The 19980-nt window shown below is 32.4% G+C and overlaps 1 protein-coding gene across 1 annotated transcript in view; it reads right to left on the reverse strand.

Moving 5' to 3' along the window:
* Window positions 1-237: 237 nt before the first annotated feature.
* spz3 (Spaetzle domain-containing protein 3) overlaps window positions 238-19980 on the reverse strand; it is a 163181-nt gene continuing 143438 nt past the window's right edge. The window contains exons 3-5 of the mRNA XM_075374593.1: window positions 10779-11048; window positions 8732-8857; window positions 238-5744 (exon numbers count right to left, since the gene is read on the reverse strand). Coding sequence (XP_075230708.1) covers window positions 5567-5744; window positions 8732-8857; window positions 10779-11048 — 574 coding nt within the window. The 3' untranslated portion in view covers window positions 238-5566. The remainder of the gene's footprint in view (window positions 5745-8731; window positions 8858-10778; window positions 11049-19980) is intronic.

Below are 19980 nucleotides of genomic sequence, written 5' to 3' on the forward strand. Positions count from 1 at the left end.
TTTTTTTATTAGTTAAGTAAAGATGTAGTACTCTTTTGTAAATTTTCTTCTGGCTTTGAAGAAAATTTCATTGTTGAAATGAAATTGCATAAGTTAATTGAAAAGAGATGGAGGCCTAAAATAAGACCACCTTGAATTTTTTACCATTACTTATGAATTGTGTTTCAAACATAATGATCAAGTTGTAGTGCCAACTGTAATGATTTCATCATGTAATTTAAAAAAAAAAAAACAAACTGTAAAACATAAACAATGAAATTTATTTTATAAATCAAAACAGACATATAAAAATTAATAATATATAAAAATATTTCCTAGAATAAATAATTCCTGATGAAAAATATCTATGGTAAACATGTTTTTTCTTTTTACTGCTATAGTTATTCTTAAATGTTGAAATAATGCAAGTTTCATATGGCACTAATAATTTATACTTTTCTAAAGTTTAATTTCTCCAACAAAAGTGTGTAATGGTATCACTACAATTCCTTATATAATAGTAATGTTTTACTACTTTAAATAATAAAAATGAAATAATGTGATTGTATTTAAATATTATAAATAAAAATAAACATGCAATTAAAAAACAAGACCCCATTTTTTATCAACAGGTTCTTGAATGAAAGTCACAACTATTTTGCAATTTATTATTTAAAAGCAATGGTATATTTTTGTGATTTTTAAAAAAAAATAATTAATAGACCACAAATACATAGTTATATATCAAATTGAAGTTTGTCAAATGATTTGATTCAAAAAGGAATTTAAATTTGCTTTTAAAGAATTCTGTTTAATCACTTGTAAATTAATTTTACATCTATTTGAATTACATGTAATGTATGTTAAATTATTATTTAACATAAAATTATTATTATTTTTTAAGTTACATTATTTTTATTATTTGTATAAATGTGAAACCATTGTACGTACATGTATAATGATAAATCTAACTGGTAAAATCATCTTTAAAATGGGAAAATTATTTAACATGAAATTATAATTTTTATTTCCCTATAATTGTGCCAAAGAAAAAACAGTTATGAAATAAAAAAAATGCAGTACAGCATTTTTTTAATTAAATTTAATATATTATTACTTAAATACTTCATCCATGAATCAACAGAAAATTTTAATTTAGTATTTATTACTGTATTTTGATTTGATTATGAAATTAATAAACATAAACTTCTTAAATTCTTTCAGTGACACAAAAATTACTTAAAATGTAATCACTTCAATTATTCAGTATGTGCTTTAATGGCAAATTTCTACTAAAGTTGCTTTTTATTCTGCTTTTTGTGATTGAATTTCCATGCTAATTATGTGGTATTAAGTTCTCCAAGTTGTGTTATGTAGACATTTGATAACTACCAGGATTTGCCCACAAATTGAAAAGAAGTTTGAGATTTGATACACATGTTGAAATATATACTATAAGCTACAAGTCTGCTTTATTTAATCATTTATAATGACAGTATCTTCACTTTGCTTTAATTAGTCATTTATAAAAACAGTATCTTCAGTAATTTCGGAAGAGATAACTTTACGTTCACTAGTTGTGGCTTTTTCTTTTGTTGGCAATATGCTGTCTAACATTCTAACAAAACAGTAAAGTAATGTTTCCTCAACCAAATTAACTATTTTTTTTTTTTTTCACTAATGTTCTAACTACTTCTAACACCACTACTTTAAAAATGAAATGTAACAAAGTATATATATATATATATATATATATTATTCTGCATTTCATTTCTTATTAATTACCTCTGAGTAATAGATGTTAATATTTTACCATTTCTGAAGATGTGTATTATTTTTATGGTTCTTTGTTTACACTGAATCAATATGTTAAAGAGGATAATTGCACATCCTAGAATGTGTGTGTGTATGTATGTATGTATGTATGTATGTGTGTGTGTGTGTGTGTGTGTGTGTGTGTGTGTGTGTGTGTGTGTATATGCGCAATCTATAAATTAAAAAAGGAACAAAATGTGGCTTATGTGTTAAGCTAACATTTAAATAATATAATGTATTATGGACTATTTAATATCAAAGCAGTTAAAAAAGATGTCGTTTTTTATAAAGTGTTAATCTATATTAACAAAAAATGGCTTCTTTTTTCAGAGCTAAATTTATTTCCTACAACAAGAAAGCTAAAACATTTTACTTAAAAGTTTTGTTCATTAAAATTATAATAATAATAATTTTGTACAGAATTAGTCATAAATATGTATTACATTATCAGTGATTTTTCATAAAATTTTGTTGTTAAACAATGATTATTTTCAAGTGAAACACATTAAAATATGTATTTAAATGATAAACATCTTGAAATCATCTTACACTTCAGCAGATGCACAGATTAAGACTTAATTTTTAATAATCAGGTGTCAAGAAACATAGAAATATTTTTTTAATACTTATGTATTTAACTAAAAGAAATGAAATATTCTAAAAACTTAGTTTACATAAAATTAATAAAAATTGTAAAATAATACAAGAGGTTTGCAATTTTATAACTTTTTAATTCTCCAGATTCATATATGTAAATTAAACAGGAATATTTTCTAGAACAGTAATTTGTTACAAAATGTGAACTTTTACTCAAAATATAATTACACATTACCAAATTAATCCATATCTTACAACATAATCCAGTCAAGTTTTTTTACTTTCTCAGAAAAATGTTCATAGTTTATTTGTAGAAATATTTTCATGTACTATGAATTTAAAATTTCAATAAGAAAACAGTTTTATAGGAAAAATTATTATTATCCTACAAAATCATGCTTTATGATTTTCACTTTAAATTATGCTTAAGAAACAACACTATATTTGTATGTCTTGGGGATAAATATTTTTTTTTCAATGCTTACTTTTTACAAAGCTTTGACATATGGTAATTTAACAAAATTTTTTTTAATCTTTATTTTTTTATTAATTTCATGAAGATGCAAAAAAAAAATATTCTACATTAATTTAATGATTACATGATTATAATTTAAATAAATAAAAGAATTTTTTCAAATTATATGATATGAAAAATACACAGATGAATCTATTCTTTTTTGTTACAATTTTACTGGTTTGCCAGGAGTTAATGTTTTAAAAAACAGTTGACCATGCAAACATACCAGCAGAAACTAACATAATATAGAAAAATATTACAAAATTGGTAATTCTTTAGAAAAGAAAAGTGATTTATTAATATTGTGCAGATCAAAAATATTATCAGAGTAGCTGTATCAATTTTAGTAAACTCTACCAGAATCATTAAAAAACTGCACCAGGAATCAAAACCCTGATGTACTGCCAAAAAGTACTATATTAAAATATGCTCGTTACAAGTTTCTATTATTCTAGTAATTATTATTTCAAATTAAGGTTTTTGTTCTTTAGATGATTCAATAAAAAAATTATATTTTATGTTTTACATTTTGATTCAAAATGTAACTAATAGTATAATTAGTAATTAATATTATTGTAACAAAATAAAAATACATTGCTGTAAATATTGCGTTTTATATTACTGGTAACAAAATGAAAATGTGCCATCAGTAGAAAATTTTCCTTCGTTTGCATCAACTACTAAAAATCATATTATTTTATAAAATGAAATATTTCATAAAATTGTTATTGATTAAAAATAAATACAACCTTTTGACTTGTGGATGTTCAGGTACAGGGATATTTTCATGTTTATAAATTTTAACATACATGAATTTCTGTATCTATATTATTAAAGAAATTTATTAAAATTTCTTTAAATTTCTTATTATAAATTCTTTAGTGTTTGAAAAAAGAAGTATAGGCAGAAGTCAAAAAGGTAATTTTTTTCCTAATATATAACAGTCTAATTAACATGGATTTGTTTCTTTTGGAGAATTTCCAGAGAAACAAAAAAGAAAAAAAAACAACAGAATAATCAAGAAACAATCAAATTTATTCATTTGTTCTTAAAATTTGAATACATTAATAGTTCTTTAAAAATTCTTTGAACCTTTTAAACTAATGCATCTGTTGTGTTCTTATTATCCTTAATTGTGCTGAATTTAGCATCATATGAAATGTTTGAATCCATTGGTTTATGTTTGATACATTTATATTTGAATACATGAATATCATTAGGAATGTAATTAATTTGGATTACATTCTTGAAGTCGTTTCAAAACATTCGTTAATGATCGCCTTTGGCACCAAGTGAATTGATCATTGATTTGATATAGCATCAACAAATGCATCAGTGTACTTTATTGAGGCTCGCAATCACATGTTGTGCAATTTTAGTCAAATAGTGTGATAACACAGTAGCACATTTGTGGACCTTTTCTGAATTTTCGCAATCTAGTTGTGAAGTCTTTTTTTCTTGAACAGTGATTATTAATCAGTTTCATGTTGTGATGGAAGCTTATAAATATTATTGTTTTGGCATTTTTAAGTGCAGGTTACTAGTGCATAAAAAACAGGACTCTCATATGAAGATTGTATTTGACAATTTTTAAGAGGAAGAATTTCTACCATCCTTTAGCTCACAGTAAGTACACTGCCATTTTGAATAACGTGACAAACAATTTTATTGCCTAAATATTCAGACCTATAGATCTGCAACCCAAAAATTCCTGAGGCAGTAATACCACAATACAGAATGTGGCAGTATCACTTGATTGAAGCAGCGGTACGTAATGGTTTTTTTGTTATAATTTTGTTTTATATTTTTCTTTAAAATTGTTTATTAATATTAAAAAAATATTATATTAAGTCAGTTCATTCAGTTTGTTAAAGCAATTCAATTTTATTCTTCATTTAAAATTTACCAATTATTTTTTTAAGTTATACCAATTATACAGGTGTAAACGTTTATACTTTTACAGAGGTAAAAGTGGTCAAATCTGTTCATGTATAAATTATTAATAATATTTCTTACCCAATAATGATTTTTAAGGAATTAAAATCACTCCTATAAAAAATTCAATTGGGGTTCAAAAATAACTCCTTATTAAAAACTTGTAATTTGAGTTGTATTGCATAAACAGACTTCTAAATTAGAATTGGACTTGGTCAGTTTAAATGACAACATACCTATACTTTATTAAATTGTAAGAAAATACACAAATCAAATCACACTTCCTTTATTAAGAAATGATCTAACAAGATCATCTAAAAATTGACATCAATGAAATGACTTTATACACAAAAAAATTAATGGTAAAAATTCATAGCTTTAAATTAGTTAAAATTATTCTACTAAAACCTAAAATTTTGTAGAAATGGTAAAATTGTTCGTAACATTATGACTAAGTAACTAAAATTTCCCTAGTTTAATGGTATCATTAATTAACTATGTTCAGTAATAAATAATCTAATCAATTACCTTTAGATATTAAATTAATGTTCACTTAAATAATAAAAATAATTGTTCATAGCAAAGTATGTCACAAATTTATTTCACTCTACGTACTTGGTACACACTGGTACTGTCTTCTACACTTATGACTGACTTGTCTTTGGGCAGTGTTGTAGGGCAGGATCAGACTGAGTTACTGATTCTAAACAATGAGGTGTAGATTTAATTGTTCCTAAAACCAGCATTGGCTGAACAACGGCATACGCAACATGATGGGAAAAGAAACCAATCCATGAAAATGCCCTTGCAGTCATTGTCTGGATCATATGCAAGTAGACGGTGCCATTTATATTTTTGTTCACATCCACATTCTGATGAACAACGATTTGTCTGTACTTTCCTAAAGAAAGGGAAAGAAACCATTCATTATAACAAATATTTACTAGAATCAATTTTTTTTTTTAAGTAAATTAAATCTATATTGACTGATGATTTATCTGATTTTGGAGACGACCCCAAAATTCATCTTGATTAAACTGGGATCTGCAAACATCCCTATTAATATATTTATTTTAATATATATTTATAAAAATATACGATGTTTAATAGGGATATTTTTTATAAACGTCCCCCTTAATATATATTTTTCTTATTAATAAGCAAAAACTTTATAAATTTCACTATAATAACTTTATATAAATTTAACAAAATAGTTTCTGCAATTTTAATCCTTTTTAATTATCACTTGCTTTGATGATCTGATCTATTCTCCATTCCTTAATATTTTGTGCTAATGAATTTAACACAAGTATTTGTTACTTCATAATCTTCAGTCATTTGTTACACATACTGTAATTATTTTAACTTTCCCCCTGCAGCATTTACCTTCCGTAACATTTTTTTTAAACTAAGTAATCCTGGTACCTTAGTATGTTAATCAATAATCTTGTTGTTCATCTTTTAAGAATTTTCATACATTTTTTCTTTTATTTGTTAAACTTATTATTCATTTGCCAATATACTGTCTGATATTTGGTTAAAATAAATATTAATAAACTATTAAAAAAGCACAACATATAAAAGACACTTAAATCAAAATTAAATAAATATGTCTGTGATCAAACAGTAGTTTATATCCATAGATTTTTGTAGATTTCCTAATTGATTCATAACAACATTCCCATTAACAGTGCCATTGAGGAAAGGATTGTGTTAATATTTTAAAAAGATTGGCACCTAAAGTGAATAGTTTTTAAATTTATTTTATAAAAATTTAAACTGTATTTTGTCACACTGATTTATGAATTTAAAAAAAAATTATGAAAAATAAAAACAGTGACTCTTCTTATTCAATGATTGCTAGTGAAAAAGAGACTGAACAAATAAATTGTATGAAAAATTGGTGAAGAAATAAAATAAAAATTCAGGGAATGAATCAGGATTAATATTTATTGAAAGCTCTGATGACTACAGTTTGTGTTATCTCATTCTCTTCACACACGTGCACATGTGTATATGTATACATATATATACGTATACATATATGTGTATATGTATGTATGTGCACTTAGTGGCATTCATTTTTAGTAAAAAGAGGGTTAGAGGCTTTATACTTCTCACCTTTGGAATATTTCTGAAAAAACATTTTTACTGTAACTGTTATAAGTGCTCCAGACATTAAAATAAGATTGTCTAGTATTTCAAGAATAAAACCAGGAAAGGAGAAGTGAATAACCCATTCAAATTGTGTTACTAGTGTTCACACCAACATACTGATAAATATGTAAGGATGTATGTAGTAGATAGTACGTTTCTGGTTTATCACTTATGGAGACTATGTTTCCATATAATCATCAGCAATATAAGTCATAATAATAACTTATTTTCATAAGACACATTATTGCAGTTCCTCAAAAGTATATCATTTTTTTCCTGAAATGGAGTGAAATGTATTATTTATCATTTCATTATTAAATCAGTAATTATTAAAAAGAAAACACATATCTTCAGTAATACATTATATAAATAATGACTGAATTAACAGAAAAGGAATTTATTGAGTTTCTACTACATTGTGCATTACCAAAAACTAATTGTTACTACTTACTCATATTTTAAAACTTGTGTTAACTAAGCTCTTACTTTGATGGGAAATAATACAGTAATTTAAGGTAAAAAAAAAAAATTGTATAAAAGTTTCTTGACCCAGTTCTGATTATTACAATCATCTGATATTTATGCCTTGACAATAACTCAGTAAAGTTATAAACAGAAAACAATACAGTAAAAATAATTATGATAATAAGTTATTAATTGTGACAAGATAATTGTTGGTTGACTATTCAGATGTAAGACATTTATTGTATAATTTTTTAATTAGAGGGAATTGATAAGTAAGATAAATAAATATCTGGTATTGTTTACAAATTTTATCTTGCTTTTAAATTGTGTATGAAAATTTATTATTATCATCATCTATGTTATTAAGAATTTGGACCATAAAAATAATTTACATAAATCAATTATGAATAATTATTTAAAAACTAAAATCAAATTCAGTTTGTATAAAACTTTGAAATTCTAAAAAATATTGATTGGAATTTTCTACAAAAAGTCTAAAATATATGTGTAAGGTTATTTTATGTTATTTATTTTATCACAAAATTATTTTACTGAAAATTGAATCACCATCATTGGATTTTGATAAATAAAATCCCAAAATATTATATTTGTTCTAAAACTGAGCAACTCAAGTTTATCAGTTGTTCATCAAGTTGAATTAAACGTACAATTTTAATATTTATACACAAATACAGTGTGTGAGGATAAAGATATTTGTTCACAGAACCATATTTTAAAAAAAAGCTTCAGCTTACCTTGTAGATATTTTCAGTTTGTTCTTATTTATTTATCACTCTCACTAACATCCTTTTTAAAGACATCTACAAGTTATCCAGTCAATAGCTACATAGAAACCAATTTAAAATGATCAGCTTAATTCATGAGCTAATTATGAAATGTAATTATTTGACTTTATTAATTGGCACTAAGTGAAACTATAAATGTCAATTGAAAAAAAAACAACACATTTTTATTATTTACTAACTTTTATTTTTTCTATAATACTGCAGAAACATTTAGTAAGTAGAAGGTAATTTGTTATATGTGATTGTATTTAATTTTTATTATAAATTTAAAATAATAAATGATTTGAATGAATAGAAATTCCCATTTTTAAAAACAAAACATTCTTAATTTCATGTGTTTTATATCAAAATAAAAATTTAAGATGTAATCAAGTGAAGAATTATTGATTTTCTTAGTGTGGTTAAAAACATTTTAGATTAAATTACCACTATTTTTGGTGAAATGTTGTAAATTACTTACGAGCATACTTCTTGGTGAATTGCTTGTTCAAAATGCTGTGTGTTCACTATCGCCCTTATTTTACCTGCACTATTTGCGGCCCAATATGGTGTTACAATTTCTACCTTTGACTCACAAGCATCCACTCTGCAAAAAAGAAAAAATATTATAAAATTTTATATACAAAGTAGAAAAGCTATTTGCAGATATTTTTGGTTACATAGAAATCAATGTAATTGGCAGAGAATAATAAAATCATTAAAAAAAATAAATAAATAATCTTTTACAAAATAGTGTAAAAAGTTTTTTTAAAAAAACATTTTCTAATAAATCAGTTGTGTAAAAAAGTAAATAAATACAGTTTCCGGTGAAGAAATTTTGTTACGAGGTATAAATCAATGATAGGAACAAAAGAATACTTTTTTTTTTTGTTTTTAATCAATCTGGTTAAAGATTTTTTGTAAACATCTTACATGTTGGATGTTTTCTTCCTGAAAATAAAAATTTTCAGCTATTATGTTATATAAGGTGTTGAAATAATAAAATGAGAAATTCAGTCAAGAAGAAATTTGTCTTGTTATGATGGAAGAGGGTGATGCAAATTTGAGTAAATGAGTAAAAATTTTTTTTCATGAAATAGGATATTTACATCCTATTAAATAAGCCAGCTAGTACAGAATATTGAGATAAGACATACCTTATCTTAATTTTTACATGAAAGTACTTTCATGAATATGTAGATACTGTATCTTCAGTCATGATTGAAATAATTTTGTTATTGCATAGTAGAAATATAAAAATAAAAGTACTAAAATAATGACAATTCAGTATTAATTTACACAAATGCTACACAATTTACACAAATATAACATTATAACTTCAATTCATGATTGATTTTATTAGAACATGAATCGGCTTCAAGTTATCACTGTAGTGGTTTGGATTGAAATTGTGAGTAAAATAGTAAATAACATGCATCATAGATGGCAAGCAATTGTTTGAGGAAAAGGAAGTTTCAAATTCAGCTAGAATGTGATACAGTATAAAAAATTTTTATGACAATTATTTTTTCATGTTATTATAAATAATTATCTTAAGTTTAGTTGTTATTGTATGTATAAAAAAACTGTGGGTCATAAATATTATTCAATCTGAGCATTATCTATGATGCAACTGTGTTATAAAATTATTATTCTGATTTAGGCTTTTCTTATCTTTTGTTCATTGTTAGTTAGTATGACATTTTTTGTACTTTTTAAAAATTTATTAGTACGAGTAACTTACTAAGAAACGATAATTAATGCCTTTTGCAAATTTTCGTCAGAGATTTTGCATTTTTTACCATGTGGAATCAAAAGGGGATAAGGCTGGTGCATGTATCAGATTATCAAAATAAATTAATTGTTAAGTTAAAATAGATTGTTAATGTGGCCTACTTAGACATTCATAGGTACCTTTATGACCTTATGATACCACACCGCCTTGAGGGAATAGTTATAGTTTTGATACACAGTATTAGATGATGCATCGGTTACATATTGATGAGTTTTTCTCATCTCTTGCAGAGACAAGTTCCTGAAACTTTTACTCTTTTATATATATATATATATATATATATATATATATGATTTGAAAACTTTAAAATCTGGATAATGTAACTACATTGCATTTATTAATTAATTATTACATTTATTAATAAATTATGGTTAATCAAACTATTAAGTAAAATCAACCTTTATGTACTCAACAGTATGTGCTGATGTGAAATTTGGACAGGCTGAATCTATATATGTAATTCATACACATATAAAATGGCATAATTCAAGATTAACTGTAAATATTTTTGAGTAAAAAGAAAAGACAAAAGAAGAAAAATGTAGAAAGAAGAAAGATGTCTTCAAAAGAAGAAAGATGTAGATGAAAGACTGTATACCTATGCCTATATTTAACACAAAGCCTACTCTAAGGTGAAAAATTATCACTATTTTACATATTTATATTTTATTCAATGATTTGAATACAAAATAGTCAGTAAAAATATCAAGCTAGTAAGTCAATTTACACATACCGGCCTGTATCTGAAGATTGATTATTTCGGAAAGACTGCCTCGGTTGGCGTATTTTCCCAAAATAAGTTTCTCCTGTAGCAGAATCTGGATCAGAAGAAGGCGGTGGACCGTCCGAAAGTTTCCGGCTATGTCTCTCCGACCTACGCTTTGTACGTTGCCCTTCAAAAACTTCACGAGAAGGTGGCCCATATTCTGTGGTCATCTCAAATTCCCCATACATCCTCTTCATCAAAGCTTTATTCTCATCAATAAACTGTTCTATTTGTTCACTGTAAATGAAAAAGGATTTTATTTCAAGAAAAACATACAAATTTTGAAACAAAAAAGAAAGTTGTAACAATGATAACATTGACTTAATAACTTTTTCAATAATGTATTGAGCTTCTAATTATAACTAAAATTTAAAGCTTCTTCGCATATATAATGTGGGTAAATGTATAGTTTTGATATGAATTGTTCATATTACCTGCATTAATAAATCAACTGTGCTCAGTTAGCAATACCAGACTCGGCCAGACTAAGCTGTTGGCTTGAATCCAGACTAGACTCACATCTTATACATATCACTCTCATCAGATATGGTTTTTATAATACCTGCTATCATAGGTTTCACTTTGCGGAAACAGATATGTAAAATGATTAATCTTAAATCAGCGCATTATTCTAGTTTCTTCAAGGGTATATTTGTTATTTGCAAATTCAAATTACTATTATTATTATTATTATTTTTTTTTTAAAAGTAGTGGGCATAGACTGCTATGGTCATTAGCCCTTGTCACAAATTAAAAAACACTCCCTCGCCCATGAAAATTATTAGTTCAAATGTTAGTCTTGTCAAACAGATCACAACAATGGAAAAACACACTTGTCACAAAACAATAAAATCCTATTATAAACATTACACGGCGAGGGTGTATAGGACTCTTGCTCCTTAAAATTTGTAATCCATTTCTGAAGAAATGTCATTAAATTATCAAAGTGGGTGTAAAGGGCTCGGAACTATTAAAACACATCCTTAAACAATTCGTCAATTACACTAAAAACATCAAACTGAAAACTGGAGAATGTTAAAATCACATTTAAGACACAAACACAATTAAATTCATTTCAACAAATTATTCATGATAATGAATGAGTCATAATAGCTCCAATAATCCGCTTCCTCTGAGAAACTTGATCATTTTCTTTTCTCTTTTCTCATTATATGAAAAACCATGAGCCAATTTGCCGGTTAGATTGAGGCTCATTCTGAGGTCTCTGTACAATGTGCACTCTTCTATTATGTGTTTCACTGTGAGATATGTGTCAAGCTTTCACATATTGGTCTTCTGTTCTCCTGCTAGCATATAAGTCGAAGTAAGACTGGTGTCACCTATTCGAAGTCTTTCATGTGCTACTTGTTGTTGACGAGTTAAGCTGTTTTTTGTTTTAATGGGAAGTGGGGTACTCTTAATGCAATTAAGCCTCGTCGAAAGCACATTCCACCTTTTTATCCATTCCTTTCTTTTAACCTGTTTATTGTAGTTTCTAAGGTCACCTAGTCAAACTAATGGAACATTGACTTGTTTGCTGTTTGCAGCTTGTTTGGCTGCTTTATCAGCTGCTTCATTATCAGGAATACTGACGTGGCCAGGTGTCTGTATCAAGATGCATTGTTTGCAATTATTCTTAAGATTTTTAAATATATCCTGAACAAGTGCATCATGCGTGAAGCCATTCTTTAAAGCAGTGATTGCACTTACTTAGAGCATGATTAAATTCTTCCAAAGTGAATTCTTCATTATAATACAAATTAGTCTGAGTGTCAAACAATATATCATTTTCTGTTACAGCTTTATGTTTCTTAAAATCATCATCATAATTTTCCGTTGGACTGACAGGTTCATAGTGACTCGCAAATATCTCGGCTATGTCCAAAGGCGAGTCAAGGAGCTTTCCTCCATCTTTGAAGCAGGTGACCTGGTGGTAGATTGATCCAATGGATACCGCTTTGAATTTGCTCCATACCTATGCCAAAGTTGTCTATCCTGTTATCGAGGAGACATTTTTTTTTGACAGGCGGTTTTTTCTTCAGTTAAAATAACTCTTTTGGCGCTAGCCCTACATTTTTATAATTTTCTTGCTTAGGGCTTTTCTTAAAAATGTTAAAAGCCTTTTTCTTCTTCTTCGTAGCTTCATGTACAGCATCCGACCATCAAGGAACAGGTGGACGTTGCATCATCCCTGAAGTTTGAGGGATGTGCCTTGATGCTGCAACAGTGATGACATTTGTCACATGTTCAACATCGCTGTTGATATCTCCAGTTAGATTTTGAAAATGGACATCTCTAGTGAAGCTAATCCAGTCAGCTTTGCCAAAAACCCATCTCTTATGCATGTGGTACAATTTAACGGGTGTATTTAATGACGCTACAATTGGAAAAAGTGATACCTTCATTTACTTTTCAATCTAATTTATGCACTATGGCGGCACTGGCAAAAGCTAAATCAATGCAGGATGAAGAACCATCCCTGGCATTAAAGAAGTTCTGTCCCAGTATTAAATAATGCAAGATTTGAATTTGAGTGAAAACCTTCAACTAATCTTCCCACTGGGTCTAAGTGATTTGTTCCAAAGCGGATTATGAGCATTGAAATCCCCCACATAGATGACAGGGGGGTGCAATTTTTCTACTAGGTTATATAAGTCCTCTTCTCTCCAGTTTAGTTTAGGCAGGTACACACTGCAAAACGTCATATTGACTGGACGGTATTTGCGTATAGCTACCGCTTGTAAATCAGTGCATAGATGAACTTCTTCAAAGGCAGAACGAGTTGCTGAGGTGATGGCAACTGCTCCTCTTGATCTTTGATTAGGCACTTGATCAAGTCTAACTATGTTGTACCCTTTCAACCTCAAAGTGTCAGTATTTCTTAAATGCGTCTCTTGTAAACAAACACATAAAGGATTTAACTCTCTCATTAGTAGCTGTAACACACTCAAATTCAACAAACATCCATTGATGTTCCAATGCAAGATCGACTCATTTACATAGACCATTGTTCACTTTGAGATTTATCACCTAGGTTTTCTCTTAGGCCAACCTTTTTTATATTTCTTCTCCATTCTCCGTACAGCCTCCACCTCTGAGAATAGGGTGTCCAGGCCTCGAAGACATTATCTTCTTCTATCTGATCATCCTCCTCTGAAACCACTGACGATGGTGGGGAGAATGTTTTCTGGTCGGCATTCAAAGATACTGACCCAAATGGAGTGGGGAGTTTTACATCAAAGTCCATGCTGGATGCACTCCCCAAGGATATTTTTGGAGCAGCTAAAATGCTTACCTTCTCTTTTGGAGTCTCCACAACTACTTTAACATCTGTTTCATTACAATCAGTCACTGACTCATTGTCTTTCTGATTTCCCTGAGTGGGAACTTTATCTATTTGGACCTCAACTTGTATCAAATAAGGTTGGGGATGTTGTATTTTTCCCTTAATTGGTTGAGAAATCTTTCCCTTTGTTACTTCTTGAACTTTTAGTGCCGGTTTAATAAATTCTTTGTTAGATTCTTTGCTCCTTTCTCAAATTGGTGGAGTTCTTGGTTATGGTTGGAGATTTTGCTGATTCTTTACGCTGCGCAGGTACCTCCCTTGTGTCAATGATGTCAGTCGGGGAATGACTCTTCATAAGTTTTAATGGTTCTTTCCGTTGATTAGACTCAATCTTAGTATCAGTGATTTTCTCTATCATTGTAGCAAGACTTGATGCAGTCGTAGAAAGCAACTGCTCCACATTAACTTTAGATGTTGGAGGAGCAGCAGCTACTTTTACATAAATAGTTGTCGGTCGAGGTATTCTAAGGTTAAAAATTTTCTTCGCTTCAGGATAGCTTACCTTTTGAAGCATTTTGATCTCCTGAATGGCCGTTTCCAATTTATACACTGGGCAGTTACTCAATCGGCAGTTGTGGTGCCCTTTGCAGTTAATGCAGACTGAGGGGTCTTTATATCGATCACCCTCATGTGTTTTCATTCCACAAACGCAAATTTCTGACGCTTCACATCTGGCCGCAGTGTGTCCGAAATGTTGACAATTAAAACATCGCATAGGTTGCGGAATGAATGCACGTACATCAAGCTGATTTATGCCAGCTCGTACTTTTCCAAGAAGATTCGGTCTATTAAAGGTCAATACATGAGAGAATGAAGGAAGAACCTCACCATTTCTTCTCATGGTTAGCCTGCAGCATTGAATCACGCCTTGACTCGACATTTCCTCTGCAATTCTTCTTCTGTACAATTTAGAAGATCACGGCAAACAACAACTCCTCTTGATTAGTTAAGCGTACTATGCGGTTGCACGGATATTGCGAATTCACCGATCTTCTTCGAAAACTGAACTTTTTGGCTTTGACTATCGTTAGCAGTTTCGACGTGCAATGCATTAAAAGTCTTACGAATCTCCTTGACAGGACCACCAGCACAATTAGTAATCTCTCTAACAATTAAGAATGGGCTAACCTTTTGGAAGTTTCCATTCTCCTTCGTAATCACTAAATATCTTGGTTTGGGCGCATTATTGTCAAACAAAGCTTTCCTTAAGTCTCTACTAATTCTGTCAGCATCTTTTCTGATTTTCTCTGTCTTCTTACTTCGTTTCCTCTTCGCTTGTGGCGAATCGGCTGTTTCTAAACGAGGTTGTTTACGTGCAACTTCTGCCACGTTGGTTTTTTCAAGGTGTTCTATAAAGTTTTATCCCTTCTGTAGCAAGGCTAGCCGCCGGGGTATACCCCACTCCAGGGCTAGTAACCTTGGAAGCCCGATCCGGTACTCCGGTAGAACCGGCATATGTCCTGGCAGAGAGCGGATGCGCAATCTTTGCACTGACTCCAGGCTCCTACTCACCGAAGCTTTCAGAGTTTCCATGCACCGACATACATGGGCACCTTCGCTACATGCTTGCCATCGCAGGGGGCTTGTGGACAACGGAAGGGTCTCCGTTACAGCTGCAATAACATCGATCCTGGCCGCTACATCGTCAGCTCTAAATGTGGTATAAGTCCACCATTTCCAAATCTTATTATTGTTTATGATCTGCATGTGGCTGAAAAAATCCAGTCTATCATGGTGACCTGAAGGTGGGAACAAGTCAAAAAAGAAAACATTTCCGAGGAAGTTACTTGGAACCCCGGTAGCCAACTATATGTATTGTACGTATGTACTACAGTCGTTGCCACCCTGGACGTGGAACGTAGATGTTATGTTCCGGACGTGGGGATTATCTACCTCAGGGCATTATTATTATAGTCGAGTTTGGATACTCATACTGTGAGGACGTCTTATTATTGCTCCGCGTTTTGTCGTTTTTTTGATAGGTTTTTTCGGTATTTTCATTGATTTGTTAATTGGATGTTAAAGTGTTATGGTTAATGGACTAGATCTGAAAATTTCAAGAGTTTTGGACACGGAATTACTTTTTTATTAGTGTTTTTTAGTTTTCAAATTATTCAGTGAATTTTTAGTGAATTAAAATAGCTATAATTTACTTTTTATAAGGTGTTGAAGTGATTTAAGTTATCAATAGTGAAGAAGTATAAACTGAGTTTACATACAATTCAGAAGAGTGAGTAGAAGATACTTTTTTAGAGTGTTTCATTATATACTATTGAGGTTATAATAGTATAATATTTCTTAGCGAAATTTTTCTAAGTTAATACACAGGCTCATACAGGCGTGTTTATTGTAGTAAACAAGGACTTGTAATTATTCTCTTGTATTACCGTCGTACTAGTAGAGATTTTTTCTAAGTCCTCAGAGCTGTTTTAATCGGGAATTACATTTCTACTAATATCTCGAGAACTAACCACTCGATTTCCTTCCTACCTGGACATAAATTCGTCCCAAAACCTTCCCTAACCCCCTACCCCCACGACCCCCCCAAATTTTTTGACCCCATTTTCGGTCACATACATTTTTCTTACCCCCTCAACCCCCGCAACATTTTTTTTTTGGGCCCCTCCCCCGAGTGGGTACTCGTAGAACTTGGGACGGCCCCCTGAGTACAGTACTATATCATGCGAAGACGCGGTTCACTCACTATGGATGGGACATTCGCCCAAAGTAGCAGCAGCATGACAAAATCGGCGACGGTCAAGAAAACCGATCTAAAAGGGAAGAAGAGGCTCCGTCAAGGATCTTCCGAGGAGGAAGAAGAGGCACCCGATACAGTGAGCAATCTAGCATACCAATTGGGTCTGATACTGATATCGTTGAAACAGCATTTAGGCCCAAGTTTGAATAAGTACATTGCGACCCATGAACAGGATCTAAGGCGAGTATACGAGGGACTGAATGCGCTTTCCGAGCTGTCCTCTCCAGACACAAAGACTTCCCAAACTACCCAAACGGACCCTATTGCGGGTGACGATTACATGGAGTATATTTTGACCAGCGATTTCAGTGATGAAGAACTCATTGAGCTCCTCCCTAAAAGGTGGCCTAACTCACTTAGGGGCAAGCTAAAGTTGGTTACTGACCTTCCACCTGAAGTCAAAGACACTTGTAGTCTTAGAGATTTAAGGAGAGTAGGTGAGCAGGATATGGGTAACAAACTCGCAGCTGGTGACATCATAAAAGACGAAATAACTCTAATAGGAGACCAAACCGTTGAAGAAAATAAGAAGAAATTTAAGATACATTATGACTCGGGAGCCCCGGAAAAGGAAACCCTTTCTTGTTTATTGAAGGCGTTCAAAAAGATAGCTATACAGTCACCAAATTCAGCGTACATACTGCCTTCGGGCAGTATGGGAAATTTTGCCAAGAAGATCATATCCTATATCTTCAGAGCAAGGGAAACACCTGTATATGTGTTAACTCTCCAAGGGGATGGTGGGACCAGGCACATCGGTAATAATCAAATCCCGATAAAGAAGGCTACTCCACCGGCGGAGCAAAGCCGAACAGTGATTGTTAAGGCGGAAGGAAAAACGTACGCGGAGCTCCTCCGGTCCATGAAGGATGCTGTCACCAGCGAGGAGGCAAATAACGTCATCTCATTGCGAAAGGGCCGTAACGAGGGGCTCCACGTTAGGATACAGGGTGCAGAGAAAGCGGAACAATTTACATCTATCCTGAGGGACAAGGCTGCCGACCTTCACGTTGATATAAAAAGCAGAGCTGGAAGGAGAACTGTTGTGCACATCCGAGATGTCGAGCATGACACAACAGAGCAAGAGGTTATGGCTGCCATTATAAATCGCGTGGGTTCTAGCGAGGAAGTCAAGATGACATCCATGAGGAAAGGTTTTGGCGAGACACAAAATATTACGGTCATGACCTCTTACAGAGCGGCATGCAAACTGGTCGAGGAAAGAATAAGAATCGGATGGATTAGTTGCCGGGCGTACATCCGGGAAGATGAAGACAGGTGCTACCGTTGTTGGGGCACGGGCCGTAGAAGGAACGAATGTAAGGGCCCAGATAGGCTCAATTTGTGCTTCAACTGCGGTAGCAGAGGTCACAAGATAGCGGATTGTCTTGAACCTAAGCAATGCCTCGATTGTAAGAGCGGTGAACATAGGACTGGAGCATGGCAATGTAAGAAAAAATTGCATGATTAGGACTATGTTAGCGAATGCCAATAGGAGTATTCTCGCTCACGACTTAATTAGTCGTGTTGTTGCAGACAAGAACGTAAACCTATTTGTGGTTACCGAACCCAATAAATATGAAGCTGCTAAACTTGGATGGACTGTTGATATGTCGGAAGATGTTGCCATTATGGACATAAGTCATAGTATACAATGGAATTTCAAGTTTAGAGGTAGTGGCGTGGTGTCTGTTGAGACCGAAACAACTCTATTCGTGGGTGTGTACATTTCGCCCAACATTGCGATCGCGGACTTTACTAACTTCATCGACACTTTACAAGGTGTGATTACCAATTCAACCAAGAGGATCGTAATGTTGGGTGATTTTAACAGCAAAATGGTGGCGGCTGGCAGTCGACACACCAACAGGAGGGGACAGATCCTTGCCGATCTCCTGGAAACTGCCGGCTGCATCTGCATTAATGACGATACGCCCACGTACGTAGCGAGAGGTCATCGGTCGGTGCTTGACCTCACCATCCTGGACTGTAGGTGGAGGAGGAATCAGTACCAGTGGATGGTTCTCTCAGAAGATATAGCGAGCGATCACCGCGCCTCTATCTTGGATCTTGGATCATATTAATGACGCAATTGCGGCTACGGGCCTCAGCCCGTACCTGCGTAGGCAAATTGAATGTTACTTGACCAACAGAGGATGTCTGGTGGAAGCACAGGAAGAAACAGTACATTTTCAAATGCACGGTGGGGTTCCGCAGGGCTCTGTTCTGGGGCCGTTGTTGTGGCTGGTGATTATAGATGAACTCCTTCAGAAGGAGTTTCCTGTCGGCGTCCAGGTCCTGGCTTATGCAGATGACCTTGCAGTCCTCGTAGAGGGAAGGACGGTCTTGGAGGTGCGGGAGAGGGTGTATGCGGCCATCGACACTATACAGGAGTGGTTGAGGTCCAGGGGTCTGCAACTGTCTACGGAAAAATGCCAGTGTATTGCCTTTACGGGTAGAAGAGTGCTAGAACCGTTCAATATTTCCATCAACGGTCATGCTATAGAAGAAGCGAATAACATCAAGTACTTAGGAGTTATCCTCCAGAAAAACGGTAGATACACCGAGCACATAGTCAATGTATGCAACAAGGCAGAAAGGATGATAAAAAGTCTAAACATCATTATGTCATCGCAGAATGCCCCTCGGGCCTCAAAGCGCCGTTTACTGGCGACCACCGTCGTGTCTTCGCTTATGTATGCCGTTCCGGCCTGGTGGCGCTCTATCGCCATCAGGCGCAACAAAGAGAGACTGGCGAGGACGCACAGGTGTGTGCTCCTAGGTGTTGTGTCCGCATACAGGACAGTGTCCTATGCCGCCCTCTACGTGTTATCGGGTACACCTCCTATTGACCTAATCGCAAAAAAGAGGGTGGAGAGGGCACAAGGCAAGCCAGAACAAGAGGTCAGGGATGCCGTTTATAATATCTGGCAGGAAAGATGGTCGCAGGAAGCTGTGGGTCGATGGACGAGAACCCTCATCCCCAACATCAAGCCATGGTTGTCGAGAAGATTTGGTGAGGCTGATCATCACCTATCGCAGTTTTTTACAGGACATGGTTCCTT

Source organism: Lycorma delicatula, chromosome 1 (assembly GCF_047948215.1).
Source record: "Lycorma delicatula isolate Av1 chromosome 1, ASM4794821v1, whole genome shotgun sequence".
In the NCBI taxonomy this organism is placed as follows: domain Eukaryota; kingdom Metazoa; phylum Arthropoda; class Insecta; order Hemiptera; family Fulgoridae; genus Lycorma; species Lycorma delicatula.